Raw genomic sequence first — 16475 nt, 5'->3', positions numbered from 1 at the left:
TGGTATGTGGGATAAATATAGATTTTGTCATTGAGAATGTTCTAATTTCTATTCACATTGCAGAATTAGGAAGTTCTTCCACTGGCTGATATGATATGATATAATATGTAAATAAAAAATGAATTAATAGAATAATTGTAGTTGAATATGTATATGCCGGTCTAACTATTGCTCGGGTCATTATAGCAAGAGTAATCTTACGGTACCTCATCGCTCTCAGATCATTTTTTTGACAATATGTTGCTAAAAAAAAACAAAAGAGCCACACCGCAGACGTTTATTAAAGCAAATATCTGGTAACTGGTTAAAATGACACCCGAATTGAGTTAATCAAAAGGACTTTTGTTGGGTTTAGGGTATGTGTCTTTTCCAGCCCTGTGCCTTCAACAGCTGGCCCATTGTGTGGTTGTCGTTTCATTGATTTCGCTTTATTAGGTGCTATGGCTCGTGATAGCATTGTTAACGAGTATTATGTGTATAGTACTGTAGTGTTAACAGTTGATGTTATTTTTCTTTACCTTTTTGAATAGTCAGAGTATTGTAGTTAGCCAGGGTTTGTTTGTTTGTTTTTATTTATTTTAAAGAAAGTAAGATTCTAATAGTGAGATATTTGTATTGTGGTTTTTGTTGTTATTTTTCGCTTACCACTCATCCCTGTGTGTTTTATACATGAAGCACAGTAACACAGTTAAACTGCCTGCAAATTTTACACAAGTCAGGAAAAGACCACTTTGCACCTCTATTGGCAAATCTTCATGCACGACAGGTGAAGAGATAAAAACAGTAATAAACAAATGGAAGGACGTTTTAAAGCAATTTTCCTGAATGATTCCAAGACAGCCTGCTAATATATGCCCGTAAAAATTTTCAAAGAGGCTGAGAAAAAGGTGACAACAGGAAGTGCACATTGCATGATGTAGCACAGTATCACAGTATCTGCATTTCAACACAAATTTAAAATGATTTTTAATATACAGCATATCATTTAAAGATTTGCATTTCATGTAGAATGATTAAGGTTTTCTTTATTTGGTTTATTTCGTTATTAGTTAAGTTTAATAAGCCTTTCCATTATAGGTGTGTATAACCACTATTAAGCAGTTGCAAAATCCATAGTGAAAAGGTTAAAAGGTTATATATAGGCATAGACTGCATAATAATAAAGTAATTTACTTTTTAAGGTCCAGTTGTATTTTGTTGTTTTTTGTTATGTATTTTAGAGAAAGATTAATACAAATGTGAATGACATTTTATTAGGAGAATAGGTGGAAAAACCATCCTGCACCTTAGCACCTAACCTCTGGCTTTAAAACGAGCATGCTATGCTGTTTCCATATGCTGGCAAGTTTTTAGAGTATGTCCTATCATGTAAATGCGCAATGATAACTGAAATCACCAAAATGATCACACAAATTATACAAATGTTTATATTGATAATATCCACAAAGGTTCAGAGGAAGGTCTGTACACCTGTGACTTGTTGAATAGAAATTGGTGTCTGTAAAAACAGTGACTTCCTGAGGAATGCAGCATTAAAATCAATCAAGCTGACTCCTCAAACACTTAAATATCAAAGATAGATGGATTCTTTCCACTGCAAAATTTCATTTATTTTTATGCCTTTCATTGAATCCCATTAAAATAGTTAAAAAGATAATATTTTGCTTTGTCACTCAGAATTGCACTACTCGCCAGAATATACTGGAAAATAGGATATCTAAATGTTTCTCCAGTGGACTGCTGATGCTGCGGTTCTCTTCATGGTTTGTATTCCTGTAGTATTTTAGGCAACGTTGTGTTCCAGCCACACTCTGATCTCCTTCTCGTTCCTCCTAATCCATTCAATGTTATTTTTCACTGTCTCTACTGCCTGTTTTCTGGGCATCTCCCCAGCACCAGCATTTGGTGTTAGACTGAAGAAATGCTGCATCTGAAAGAACAGTAAACTACAGTAAGCCTAAGCCCAAAAAGTATAGGAGGTGTCTCATCGGTGGACACTATCCAAAATCTAAAGAGGTATACCTCACACATACAAAACAATACTGCAAGAGCAGCTGTTGACTGTTGTTGGAATCTGTATCAAGCTTGAATGTGGCTTAGTTTTTCCCTAGTTGCATTGGAAAGAGCTGTCATCACTGTGTTCACACAGTTAAGCCAGTGTTTCCCAACCAGTGTGCCATTAGAGATCATCAGGTGTGCCAAATGATTATTCATTTACTGTAAACAATTTGTCTTTGAATGTATAGTGACAGGCAGAACAATTGATAGAGTTAGATCAGTGAGCAATGAGAAGTGAGACACACAGCACAGAGACACACTCATGTAAATTAGACAAATATCATGAAGCTATTTAGTTAGTGTAATAAAAGAACAACAAGACAAAGACCAACTACCATGGGAGTTTTGTAATGTAAAATATATGCAGTGGCTCAATAAGGTGTTGGGGAACACTGATCTAAGCAGTCCACAGTTTTCAGTTCTCATTCAGATCTATTCAAGTTACTGTGAATACATACAATATTTACTGGTGACACTTCAGTAAGCCCAAAGAAAAAGAAACTGCAGAAACCATATTTGGTGCAAAAGAAAATTCAAATAAAAAATACTTACTTTCCACAGCTGGAGTTCTGTGTTGTAGGTGGTGGTAATTCTATTCAGCAGGCGACCAAGGTTCCTGTCATTGATGGTATACCTGTTAAGACAGAAACGTCATACTGTGATCTTTTAATCAGCTAATCATTTACTATATAGTGCCCTACACTGAATTTCCCAATGCAGGGAGAAGGAAATAGGGAATGAGTGGGTGATTCTGGACACAGCCACTAGTTTAGTAGAGGGGAGGGGCTTCAGGTGAAAGAGATCTGACCTTGATTCCATTTCCAATGCATATGTTCATAAGTGCATAAGCTGCATGCAGCTTTAAACAATGTAATCTGTCTTTTCTTATCATCAATAGCTTCCTTATTATAGCGTAGTCTTTAAAAGCTGATAAACTGTCACATCTTATCACAGGACAAACAAACATAAACAAATCATAAACTGATTCAAATAAACATTAACATAGGCCAGTGTCCACTAGGGGTGAAAACTAGTCATTTAAAACACATATGTGTACTACAGACGTCACGACCTGGTGTTTGTTTGTGGTTTTGTTTTCCTTGTTTCGGGTTTTTAGTTTAATCTGTTTTGTTTCTCTGGGTTTTTGTTTAGTTCTTGTGTCTTGTCTTGGGCTTCCTGTTTTACTTTGGTAGTCCTGTCCTCCCTGTGTATTGTCTTGAGTTTTGCTTCCTGTGGTTTCCCTCCTTGTTTGATTACCTGCCCTGCCCCCATGTGTGTCACCTGTGTCTCGTTGTCTGCCCTGGCCCTTGGGTATTTAGTCTTTGTCTTCCCTGCACTCCCTGCCAGTTTGTCTCGTCGTCACCCAAGGGGATTGTGTTTTAGTCTCGTCTTCGTCTCTGCCATGCCATGCTACAGCCACATGATCCAGGTTATACTATGCCAGGCCTCGACCTTGCCATGTTCGTTTGATTTTTGCTTTTGTCCTGTTGTTGGCTTTTTACCACGTCAAGTGTGATCTTTAGTTTGTTACTTTTTGCCCTTTGCCCTCCTGGTGATAAATAAAGGAACTTAATTTAACTGCTCTGCCTGCAGCTCTGCAAACTGTGTCCTCCCACACCACAAACCCTGACAACAGATACCGTGGGAAGCATTACAACATGGAACATGCTGAAGCAGCCATGTCATTGTGAAGATTCAATATATTTAGATGTCTCATGTAATTTGTGTCTTGTTGTTGCACTGACCTATTGACCAGGTAGTCCCAGTTAAGTGTGGTCCAGTCCCAGGCCATGCTTTGTCCCAGAGGGTTTAAGGATACGTATCGCACCACTGTAAACAAGTCTTGACTCCTCACTACGCTCCCATCTTTCGTTGCCTCAAGAAGCCTGTTGGACATTAGAAAAGGAGTCTCTTTTTCCCCAATGAATGAGCTAAGTGCAGCTTCAAATTCATAAATAAATAAATCTGAATTTAGCTCTTATACAGACTCAGATAACTCAAAATATCTAAAAATATCCACAATAACTGTGTGTCAGTTTTCATGCCTCTACAGCATATTCACATTTGTAGCAATGCTTGCTTAATACACAATATATTTTATTGTATTTACTTGTACAGAAGTTCAACATTGTCCACAGATGCCAGTCCATACAGCAGCTTGTCCTTCTCCTGAGCCAAAGATGTACTTTTGTACCTCTGGAACATTGTGTTCCACTTTTCCTCAGTGCCCGAGTTCTTCATGCCATATCGATACACCAGAAGTCTGAGGTTCACTGCTACACTGCTACAGGTCAAAGGGTCAAGTCAAGTCAGTTTATCTTACAGTAGTTCATTTGTTACTATAAAAACACCAGCCATGGTACCTTATGCCTCCATTAATCCACTGGTCAAATATATGGGAAGCTTCATTCAGAGCCTCCTGATCTCCCATCTGACAAGCTACACCGAGCACAGTCTCCCTCATTAACCTGCCAGACACATCCAATGGCCAGCCATCACAAACTAAAACTTACACTGGTGGTAACTCAATAGAGCTCAGTCCTAATTGTATAACTATACAGTGTTCCTGCTGTACCTCTGTGTTTGTGTTCCTACATCATTCCATCCAAGTTGGGTGGAGATTGATTTAACATGATCACGGAACAGTTTCTGCAAAAAAGAACACAAAAGAAAACTTTCTTAAGTATACTAGTATTTGTAAGCAACTCAGTTTCATACTTGTTTTTTTGTTTTGTATACATGTAGCAAGGATATCATTTACCTCATATGCTGGTAGTTAGGGTTAGGGTTAGGAACAACGGGTTGTTCAAGATATCATTGACATGTACAGTCTAAGCACACTGAGCTCTTTGCTAGCAGACAAATTATTTTGCTGTATCAAAGACTTGATTTGTGATTAATATTAGGGCCAATGAAAAAAACTAAACAAAGGTCATGGCTTTTAGATGATTAATAAATGTATACTATACCGCTGATCAAGAGCGTGTTTACCTGAAACTTTGGGTAGAGTTCAGCATTGTTAGACAGCATGTCCCGGACATAGGCGATAGAGGAAGCCACACGGTCCCAGACTATGTAGTCAGACTCAATTGTCAGGTACTTTGTGAGATTGAAGGCATTGCCATAATCTATAATGTCAGCCCTGAGCAGTGATATGAAATACAATGTATACGGTAGTCTGTATTCAGTCAAATCAGTCAAATTAATGTGTGTGCGTGTTACCTTGCAAAAGCAAAAACATCATCAATGTAGCTTGTGCGATCAGCTGCATCAAACTCCTATTTGGGAAAGAAGGGAAGAGAATATTTTTATTCATTTATGATCATTATTTACAATGGATACAAAATAGTTCTGTTTACAGGTTTTTAATTTAATGCTATGATAAGATTATGTTCATAGTCACTGGGATATTTTCCTGCATTGACTACATTTATGGTTGTGTTACAACTATCATATAGTATTCCAGGTAGTATTGGTACACACTTTTATTAAGTATTACTATAAATAGGTGACAATCAAATCAAAACAGACATAAATCCATATACCGAGTGATTGGTTTGAAGCTGTTGACTAATGACATTCCACATGTTGTCATCATGGTTGACTCTGTAAAATCCAATGTGATCATTGTTAACCTTCAGCAGCCCATCCTCTGGCAGTGAGTAGTTAGTGATGACATGCTCTGCAATTCAATAAAGCAATTACATAAAGTGTATTAATGTGAGAGTTAAAATGGACATCTTGCTTTGATTAGTCATTTCTGCTTATAATAGAATACTAGAGGGCTGTGGGAATAGGTTTGACGGTACAGTTGTTTAGACTGTTTGAAGCTCAATGTAGATTTGACCAAGCAGTAGCTATACACACCACATATTAAAAATACAAAACGATATTAAGATTACAAACTAAGTACTAACATTACAAAGTAACAGCTCTCATTATGCCCTTTTAGACCTCTTGTTATAAAGACATCTAAACATTAACTAACATGCAGCTAGCTGCCCATGCCCTCATGGAATACTATTTTGTACCACAAGGGGTACAAGTCAGCCAATGCAGTGTATTCTTATTATTGTGAATGTATGTATGTATATAACATACTTATAAGATGAGGATACTACCTGGGCTGGTCTTGTCAAACATAGCCAACATATTCTGGTCACTTTTCACAGAGTGCCATTTGACTGGAATGGTCCACTTATACCTGTAAGAACAGTACTATTTTTACTTTAATCCTCAAAATTCTCCACGATGCTTATATCTGTGTTTTTCTGTACACTCCTTGGTAGGAGCTACTATAGGACTATGTAATGATAGCTGGACACCTTATGATCTGTGCACTGGTTTTCTCTAAATATTTCTAATAATTTGGGCCGTTTCCCTCTATTGGTTTTCTCATATTAAAATGAAACTGAAAAAAAGGCAAGCAAACTCAGTGGTGGGAGGCCTCCAGCCAACTACCAGCTGTGTTCACTCATTGGTGTAAGGCATTCAAAGACTTTGACATTGGCCATTTGTATTCTAAAGCTAATCTAACAGACACACTGATAAGTGACCGACAAACTAAAAATAGGAAGTAACTACAACACAAAGCCAAAGTCACAACACTTGCACAAAGTACTCATGTATACATTATCATGTACACATGATAATGTAAATGTAAACATTTTCATTAGATGATGATTGTTACTTAAAGCTGACTTAGTGTTGCTGCTAGATTTTGCAATGACTGAAATAAAGATGTGCTATTCTCTACAGGAGATGTCCTAATTGGATGACAAATTTATGTGGCTGACACCAAGCAAATCTGAAGTTGTTTGGCTCGATTCTTATTTTATATGGCAGGTAATAGTGAAAACTGCATAAAGTCAAAGTAACCAACATACTGCAGAGATTTTTTGTAAGCCTGGACAAAGTACCTCCAAAGTTTTGTATTAGTTCCAGTGACTATAAAAAAAATTTGCAGGTACATGTTAACAATTTTCCCCACTGAGACTCTAACACATTCATCTCAAAAAAGCTGATCCCAGTGGCCGCTTTTTTGTTTTACTTTTACAGTTTTTTCTGATTGCTTAAACACTAACTATGATTCTTATAGCACAATTTCTAAAACTATTAATAGTTTTAACAAAATCACTCACTGATTTTGCAAAACTAAAAGCAAAAAAACTGCTTTACACTCAATTTGCACTTTTGTAACACACAATTTGCAAATGTATAAATATAATCCACTTCACAGCACTCTTTTTGCTGAACTGTAAACACAACTCACTGCTTTACACACAACTTCCAAATGATCAACACACTCCTAGTAAAACTACACACATTTATGGCTGGTATTTACACTATTTTGCCAACTGTCTGGCTACACTGTCACATGTGAGAACTGTTTTACATCATTAGTTCACTTTGCAATCAGCATGAGCTCTGTGAATAAGCCACAGGTAAGCTTCAGTGTGGAGAACAATGGAGGGAGAAGAAGACTGAGAAGAGTGAGAATTAGAGGAGGAACATGAGGAAGAGGAGGAGGACGAAGACTAGGAGGTGAATTTAGAGGAAGAGGACGAGGAGGTGAAGAGGAAGGAGGAAGGGTAAGAAGAAACAGAATTACTGATGTCATCGGAGCTACAATAGTGGATCATGTGAGCAACCATGGAATGACCCTGAGGGAAGCTGGACAACAGGTTCAGCCTGAGCCGCTACACTGTAGCAAGCATCATAAGGACATATTGATGAGAATGGGTTAGTACAGTTCCCTCACTCTAAGTTTTGTAGGTGTACCATACTCTAATGAGAAAAACAACAATACTGTACATGTAAAACTGAAACTGTTACTCCACAGAATTACTAGACATCCAGCATCTGGAAGGAGGCATGTGAGGATATGGACCAGGCATCATGTCAGGCCTGGATATGGCACTCCAGGAGACATGTTCCCCGGTGACTTGGACTAGAAGACATTGCATGCGACATTGATGAAATTCTGTGGCCGGACCCAGAGAGACAATGAGACAATGATTTTCTCTCTCTCTCTCTCTCTTTCAGTGAAATTGAATGTTTTCTTGTGTTTGTTTTGATGTGTGTGAATAAACATTCATACTTGAAATTTGAATCCCTGTGTGTTTATAGAACTATTTATGACAAAGGTTTGACCTCAAATGGACAGACCTTGTGCACAGAGAAAGCAAAAGCCAGATGTGTTTTCAGTTAATACCATCAGTGTGTAGTTGGCACATTGTGTGCTTAGTAATATGATGGTTTGTGTTAATTGTGTGGTACAAAAATACAATTTTTACAAAGGTTTGAAGAGTTAAGCAAGATGTATTAGCTTTTGCAAGAGATCTACAATGTTTTGCTGATTTGGTGTAAGGTTTTTTATTTGTGTGTAGAGTTTTGCACAAATAGCCAATAGTTACAGAAATGTGCTTAAGCAATCAGAAAAAACTGTAAGTAACCACTTGTTAGAAGCATCGTTGTTTCACTTACCCCAAAGATGAAGGGGGGTGGCTGGGATCAGCTTTAGGGTCTAAGAGGAAACGTTTTTGAGTAAGAAAAGCATTTGTCTCTGAGACAGACAGGTCCAACACAGGATAACCCATCTGTTTGGTCCATGTGTCCATGACCTGTGCAACCGGCAAACCACTCACCTGGGCACAGAAAGAAGTTGGCTTAGTCTTCAGAAAAGTTCATTGACATTGCACACTTTTGGAATTTTTTTGTTCTGTGACAATAGTAAAGTCTGAACACGGTTAGCCTAGTTTAGGCTTAGTTTAAGTAATGTCAAAGCAGGAAAGACAGCATACACATTAAACACACATAGTCCCCAAACATACATCAGCAAGAGATGCCCAGAAGTCAGCTGTTTTGGCATTCTGGAAGTGGTAGTCATTTAAATATTTCTGTTGAAAGAATAGCAAACAGATTATTATCATTTCAATGGAAATGGATGGACTAGGCATTCCTATATACATTATTTTGAAACACATTAACCTGTAACTTACTCTACAGCCATCTCTGAATGTGTCTCTACCAATCCAGTCCTCCAACATTCTGAGAATGGATGCTCCCTGGACAAAGACACACTTTTTATACCATGGATCTTCTATACATTTTGTAAAATGTAACTTTCTAAAATGTGTCTCTTTCTAAAATTGTTACATTGACATTTTTATAGTTTCACACCTTGCTGTATGAGATAGCATCAAACACAGAGGTAATTTCTGCCGGTGTCGACACATTCACAATGATGGGGTGAGAGGAAAGGAGGGCATCATCAACCATGACGGGAAGAACATCACTAATGACCATGATGTCTCGCTGTATATCCACAGGAGGACACAAGGCAAATTTCAAGTGTAAAAACATCATAATATTGACTACATCTGTACTAAATTAAATCTTTGTTATGCCTTTACTCACCATAGCCCAGGTAGGTTCAGCTTTCTCTACTCCGATGTACTCAAAGAAACTAGCGAAGCCCTCATTAAGCCAGAGGTCATCCCACCAATCCATAGTTACAATGTTCCCAAACCACTGCAGGTAGGCAAAAAACAACAAACAATATGACTGTAGTTATATAATTTACAACATTTATAATTTGCCTTTGTTTCCATTATCTTCTGTTTTCCTACTTTATCATACTAAACACATCTGCTTCTATCTTAAGATTACTCTAACTGCCATGTTATGACATTATTGGAGATTCTACTGAACATCTGTATTGTGCACAGGGGTTTTTAAACATGGTTTGTTCTCTGTGTTTGAGCCTTGTGTGTGATTATCTCCACTTACATGCACTGATTTCTGACATGAAGTTTCTCTCTAACCTGTTCTAAGACCTGCTCAAGGATAATAGTTTTTCCAAAGGAGAATTACACTTGTCTTATATCAGTTTCTCAAACAGAGCACCGCACTTCCCTGCCTCTTCCCCAAACAGTCCAATACAAACAAAGATTTTCAAAGAAAGCCCCTCATCATCACCCCCCTAAAACTAGGCACTAAAAGCACTAAGTTTAACATTTTTACATGGGCACCATGAAATCACACAGGTTTGTAAAGCCATGTCTTTGGATTTAGTCAGTTGTCTATTAAGTTGTCTATTGAGAGTTGCTGTAGCCACTTAGGAATGTTTTGTTTTTCTCAACTTTTCACAGGCCAACTCAGCTTTAGAGGGTTATAGTATATTGCTGCCTGTTAATGTGGTCTTGGCAGTGCTCCATTTATGTGGACTGAGACTTTATCACACAAGTAACAACTAAGTAAAAGGACCTTCAATGCCTGGTTTACTGCAGTTCAACAGGAACAGCTGCTTTATTCCTGAAACTGTGGTGAGATAATAAAACTTTATGGACTGTCTCCTGACACTGTAAAATACTGGCACTGGCACAAAGAACAGCAACACCCTAAAGACTTTAAATATTTCTAATTCTTAAGTAGTTAACAAAAATAGAATACGTGCAAAGACATCACATACAGTAGAAGTCTGAAGGAGCACTGGTGTCGGAGCCACATTTTGAAAATATGAGTCACTTAAATACTTTGAATAATTCTTAGTTCATTGTGTTCCAGTCATGGTGGTGACACTTTCTTTTGAGTCTTCGCCCAAAAGGAGAAAAAAGGTGCATTGTTGATTTTCTGAATTATATATTCTGTGCACATTTTGTACATATTTGTAGGCTGTTACCTGGTGAACTAGCTCATGGGCGATAACACTGGCCACACGTTGCTTGTTGTAGGAGGATGACTGGTTTTCATCATACAGTAGGTTTGTTTCTCGGTAGGTGATGAGGCCCCAGTTCTCCATGGCACCAGTACCAAAGTCAGGGATGGCAATTTTATCTGAATCAAAAACACTCAAAGAGTTTACAGATTCCAACACAGTGTCCATTTGATTTTGGTAACTGCCACGTGTGGATCAGAATAAACAAAATAGAAAGTTGTGTAAAATATAAAATTCAAAAGAGTGACTTGGTGTTTTATAACAAATCTTGTGTATTGTGTAATAGACCACAGCTTAAATCCACTTTAGCGGATTGGATGATCCATTTTAGTAAATCATTGTCGGCATAGCCCACACAAGGATGACTTGCAATAGTGACTGGTCTTGTAAACAGTGTAATAAAGCACCATTAACCACCAATGTGCCAGTGTCACTTGCATGGACAACTTGCTTAGTGCTTGTGTTCATATGTGTGAGTAATTCTCCATCTCACACACAAGGGTTTGGTTGCTCCCACCTACAAAGATAATTTGGTCATTCACAGAGGTGAATTGCTTGGTAATGTGTTAGGATTTAAAACATTTATTGTCCAAATAATTACTACCTAATTGTTCTTGATGTCAATAATGGTCTGAAGACATGACAGAGAAGCCTAGAAATTTGGGCCTGGTAATGTCTGGAATTGTGAAATCCTTTATATATTTTTATTGTATCGTGGTCTTCATTCTTGTGAAATAGGGAGGCAGTGAGTGTCTGAATATGTAATGAAGCATACGTCAGAGTGTGTGGAAACATACCTAGTTTTGAGATAGAGTATGTCATGTTGAAATACTCCTCAAAGTAGTCAAAGATGACTTTGGTTGTGTCAGCGGCATATTCTGCAGTTGCTATCTGACTTGACTGGGCATAGATTCTCAACTGCAAAGATATACAAGTGCATGTTATTGTAATCATCTAGTAGTAGTCATCATTTTCGTGAGGGCACTGACACATGATGGTTTACTCACAGGAATTCCACTGGCTGAAACTCTTTCCACAAAAGCAAACTGGTGCACAGCAAAACATACCAAATAGGAACTCATTGGAACTGACTTCTGGAAGGAGGTTTTCACTTTGTTATTAGACACTTGCTGAGGGGAACCCTGTAAAGGCAAAACAAAAGGCTAATGGGTTAATGAGGACGTCACTCAGCCTGTAGAGCTGGTTGGATCCCCTGGCACAAAAACACAGGCGAAAGAATGATCCCTGTGCTTTTATTATGCAGTTCACTTCCAGTCTGAATTCTTTCCTCTTGTCTTTTTTCTTGGAATCAGAAACATACCTCTTCTGAAGAATGTAAGGCTCTGCACAATAAAACTTTCTGGTCATATATATTTAGATGAAAGACATTTGGGTTGTTTCATGACAAATTCAAAGCTTGTATGAAAATGGGTAAGGTAAAGTTTGTGCTTTGTAATACAGCAGTAAAAACTCTATTACTATCATGAGAATGATCATTCTGTAAATATGTTAGGACTTCATGGTGCTATTTACTGTAGCATTAAATTTAAATGGAAAAAAGACATGCTCTATAATGATCATTATATTTTTATACATAATATTATATTATTATGTGTGTCACATGACAGTGCCATGAAAAGTTTAAACCTGGTTTAAAATAGTTTCTCAAGATGAATGTATGTTCGACATGCACTGATTACCCAAAACTAAAAGGTTCAATAACGTCCCTGATTTCAACATCTGAGAGGATAAAACTGGCTCCAGTGCATCAGTAGTCACACAAGCGCTTTGTTGGAGCTGAAATGACATATTTAATTTTAGTACATAGTGCTGTCACCACAGGTGAGCTTTGGTCAATCTCTGCCTGAAATGCTAAAACAACATTCTGTATTTTACATAAATGACTCTTATATTGAGACACTGAGAGGAATGTTATGTGTCAAAATACAAATAAATGGCTAGTGGTTCACTCAAACTGAAACAAAATACTGGCAATGAAACATCATAGCACATTTATGGCTAGAGAGAGAGCTGCAACATGACTGAAAAAACAAGATCACAAATGGAAAAGTGAGAAGTCTGAAGGAGCAATGGCAGGATGATCCCTGGAGGGAGAAGTCTAGCAGGCATTGCCAAATTGACAAATTCCAGAGGCCAACTTTTGACTCACTGGAGGGGTTTACATCTCCCAGCTGGCCTGGCAGCAGCTGGGAATCCCCTAGGAGAGGCAGGGAGATTGGAGCCAGAAACAACATTCACTAAGTGGTTTGAAAGTTGGTGAAAAATGTATGTTTCTATTCAAGTGGCATGCAGCAAATACTTATGTATAATAATATATATTATTCTATATAAAATAATATACCCTATGCTGCACCTTCCTTATTTTTCATTTCACAGAGACACAACAGCTGATGTGTGGCTGTCCTGTAATCCTGCTTGCTATATAGCTGCAGATTTTCAACACTGAACACTACATAGCATGAGTTTACATGCCAAAATGCTGATATTGGTATATGGCATTTTTGTCTCTTATATTGCTGTGATGCACCCAGTGAAACAGAATGCCAAACTAATGCCACCTTAAGCACAATCATTTGATTTTGTGTGGTTGCCCACAGCTTGATTTTTGGTATCACTGTCTGACATTGATGAATTGAATCCTACCTGGGGTGGCATGTTGGACAGAGCTCCGTATTTGTTATCATGGGTGATGGAAATGGTGTAGGTGGCTTTCTTGTTTGGTTCATCAAAGCAGGGGAAGGACTTGCGGGCATCTGTTGGCTCATGATCTGTTGCAGCAATCTTTCTGTTCAGTTAAAGGACAGATTATTGACTTATGTGTTTGAAACGGTATGTTTCGCACCTTTTTTCTATTGTTTTCATTCACAAAATCAAAATTAGTAATTAATAAATTGATTAATGCTCAGTGACAAAGCTACACAGTGGTAAAGAAGGGATCACTACTACTATTCAAAGGTGTGAACTTAGCAGAAGAATTAGCATAAAATCTGAATCAAAAAATGTCTTCATTTTCAACAGAGCCACTATAATGCAATATAGAAGCTACTGTTTACTGTCATAATTTATTGACTTGCCTCTGGAAAATGCAGTGGATAGTGTCAGCTGGGTGAGCTATGGTGAGTGAACAACTTGAACAATTTAAATCAAAACTTTTCTGTTGAAATTCCTGCATTTCACATGTTAAGTGCATAGTGTGGACAGTGTGCGCTGTACATGTGTAGTAAGTGTACCGATGGAAGTATCCGAAATGAGATACAGCACCAACTTTTTTTTAAAACTCCACATTTCTGCTGTCCTTTCTGTGTGGACATAGATAGATGTATCTAGATATTCATGCACTACATACAGAAGAAGCTTCTTCCAGAGTCCAAATAATATTTCAGGGATAAAATTATACCATAAGAAAGTTTCTAATGCAAAAAAAACAACTGAAAGGGATATTATTCAGGAAGTTAAAGTTTTAGCAGCCTTTCCTTAAATGCTGCTATGTCTGCCTGGTCTACATGAACACATACACGAACATGTGAGATAGTAAGTGTTAAAATGCAGGACTTACTTAGTGACCCCATTCTCTGTGTAGATAACCCTGTAGAATCCCACCACAGAGCCATTGAGCCAACCCTGGAAGTCCAGACTGAGCACATACACCTCTCCTGGTCCTGTGATGGGCAGCTCTTCTGTGGCTTCCACCACCACATACTCCTGAGGTTTGTATTCAAAGCACCTTTTCACTGCAATCTCCCTCTGCTCTCCCTGGCTGTTCTGGAGCTTCAGCTTGGGCATGGCACTGACAAAAGTCTCCCGGATGTGGAGCCACAGATAACGGGTGGGCTTACTGGTCAACATTTGGATATCCACAGTGCCTGTATAGGTGTCAGTATCCAGTTCTGGCTCCAGGTGCAGGTCATAGTGTATCGGATTCACAGAGCTCGGCAAACGGAAGTTCCTCCATTCCCCACTAGAGTCAGTGGAAGGCATGCAGGGTCCTCTGCCAGGTTGAGGGGGCTGGGTAGGTCCTGTTGTAGGGACTGGTGTAGAGGGGGAGGGAGTGGTAGTGGTATCTTTTCTAGAAAGGCCTACCCCAAGGCCCACTGCAACAGAGCACACCACCACAGTCATACAAATGATGACTACATGCTTACCTCGAACGCAGTAGCGCTTCTGTTGCTTCTCAAAGTCCATGCTTTCAACCATTATACCCTTAAACCCGAAGACCTTGCTGGACCAACCCTCAGATTTTTAAACTGTTTTAAAAGCTGACCTAAAGTGAAGGCTGCACGCTTTGGCTTCTACAGTATTTAAATTAGCTCTGTGAGCTGTTCCAAAGCTTGGCTCTGTGGTGCTGAGGGGTGGAGAGAAGAAAGAGGAGGAGAGAAATCTCTCAGACAGCAGAGAGAATTTTACACACTGACTGAGACATTTATTCTGTCCTTGGTGCTGTTAACACACCTCCTCCTGTAAAACATCTACAATCAGCCTGTAAATCAGCAGCTAAACTTTCAATGTGTTGCAAAAAATGCTACATTTGGTTCTCAGTGTAATTAACTGTAAATAAAACATTAACTTGACACATCAGTAACAAACCTTGAAAAACGATAGAGGATAATCAAACTGAGTTGGATACAGAAGACTCTGAATACACGTGAATACACGAGAAGAGAGAATAGCACTTTTGTTAGGCACGCAACTGTGCCCAGACTTTGGGCAACATATGTTATTGCAACAGAAACAGAAAATCAAAACAATAGCTGCACTGTGTTGCACCACCAATAAGGATTAACTATGTGCAAATATTCATGTTTTTCTTTAGCACAGTAGCAGCAAGGCCAAGTCTCACCTCTCAAAGACATCCTATGAAACATTTTGAGGATAATGACGGAAAGCATTCTAAAACCCCCCTTATGTATTCACCCCTTGCTCTGTGTACTCACATAGAGCAGTCCTGAAATATCCTGTAATGAAAGCAATGCTTTCTATATATTTACTTATTCTCTGTTGTTTTTATCCAACACTTCCTCTATATTAACTTTAGCTTCCTTAGCTAAAGGGTCAAAGCATTTAGAGCATAAGCATTTTTGTGTCTTTATTGTTTGTGCAGTATCATAGAGATAAGACATAACCAATATAAGGGTGATAAGGGTGCTATAACCTCATAAAGGTTATAGCACCCTTATCTTTGACCTTCACTTGACATTACACTTGATAAAACATTTTTCACACTTGAGAACACATAGCATCACATATGTGATGCAGATAAAACACTGTGCTTGTACCATATATGAATGATCATTGACCATGGTAGTGTCATGATCCTGAGTTCTTTGTCATTTGTTCCCTGTTTCTGTCTTTGTATTAGTCCTGTGCTTAGTTATTTTTAATATTTTCCAGTCCTGTCTGACCTCCTGTGCTTGTCTGTAGTTGTCTTGTGTCCTCCTTGTGTATTCCCTTGTGTTTTACTTCCTGTGGTTTCCCGCCTTTGGTGATTACCTGCTCCGCCCTGATTGTGTTCACCTGTGTCTTGTCTCCCTTGTCTACTTAAGTCCTGTGCTCCCCTTTGTTCTTGTCGGTTTGTCTGCCTGTTTACCCTGGTGTCATGTCATCTATGTTCTTCCTGGTCCCTGAGTCCTCCTGTGTGGTTCCATCCTCCTGTCCTTCCCCAGAATTACCTTGGTTATTA

The 16475-nt window shown here is 38.5% G+C and overlaps 1 protein-coding gene across 2 annotated transcripts; it reads right to left on the bottom strand.

The window, feature by feature from the left end:
- Nucleotides 1-160: 160 nt before the first annotated feature.
- On the bottom strand, nucleotides 161-15175 carry enpep (glutamyl aminopeptidase). Of its 2 annotated transcripts, XM_028395582.1 has the most exons (21): nucleotides 14941-15175; nucleotides 14355-14826; nucleotides 13442-13583; nucleotides 11785-11919; nucleotides 11575-11695; nucleotides 10742-10896; nucleotides 9478-9591; nucleotides 9241-9375; nucleotides 9060-9125; nucleotides 8892-8957; nucleotides 8545-8705; nucleotides 6180-6262; nucleotides 5604-5740; nucleotides 5281-5336; nucleotides 5050-5200; nucleotides 4634-4707; nucleotides 4422-4526; nucleotides 4169-4342; nucleotides 3804-3944; nucleotides 2611-2692; nucleotides 161-1930 (listed from the first exon to the last, which is right to left on the bottom strand). In XM_028395582.1, the coding sequence occupies exons 1-21, from the start codon at nucleotides 14990-14992 to the stop codon at nucleotides 1784-1786; spliced, it is 2769 nt and encodes a 922-aa protein (XP_028251383.1). In that variant the 5' UTR covers nucleotides 14993-15175; the 3' UTR covers nucleotides 161-1783. The 2 variants fall into 2 exon arrangements, with proteins under 2 accessions (XP_028251383.1, XP_028251382.1); XM_028395581.1 differs by having other exon boundaries at nucleotides 14355-15175.
- Nucleotides 15176-16475: the final 1300 nt, after the last annotated feature.

Source organism: Parambassis ranga, chromosome 22 (genome assembly GCF_900634625.1).
Source record: "Parambassis ranga chromosome 22, fParRan2.1, whole genome shotgun sequence".
Taxonomy (NCBI): domain Eukaryota; kingdom Metazoa; phylum Chordata; class Actinopteri; family Ambassidae; genus Parambassis; species Parambassis ranga.
The sequence above is the reverse complement of the archived record's forward strand: the minus strand, read 5'-3'. Positions and strand labels throughout refer to the sequence as shown.

Excerpts from the sequence above, each read along its gene's own strand:
- enpep (XM_028395581.1), bottom strand. The coding sequence starts at position 14,992 with ATGGTTGAAAGCATGGACTTTGAGAAGCAACAGAAGCGCTACTGCGTT. Across the intron at positions 9,592-10,741 it reads CCCATGAGCTAGTTCACCAG|TGGTTTGGGAACATTGTAAC; the intron begins GTAACAGCCTAC and ends GCCTACCTGCAG. Across the intron at positions 5,337-5,603 it reads AGCTTCAAACCAATCACTCG|GAGTTTGATGCAGCTGATCG; the intron begins GTATATGGATTT and ends TTTCCCAAATAG.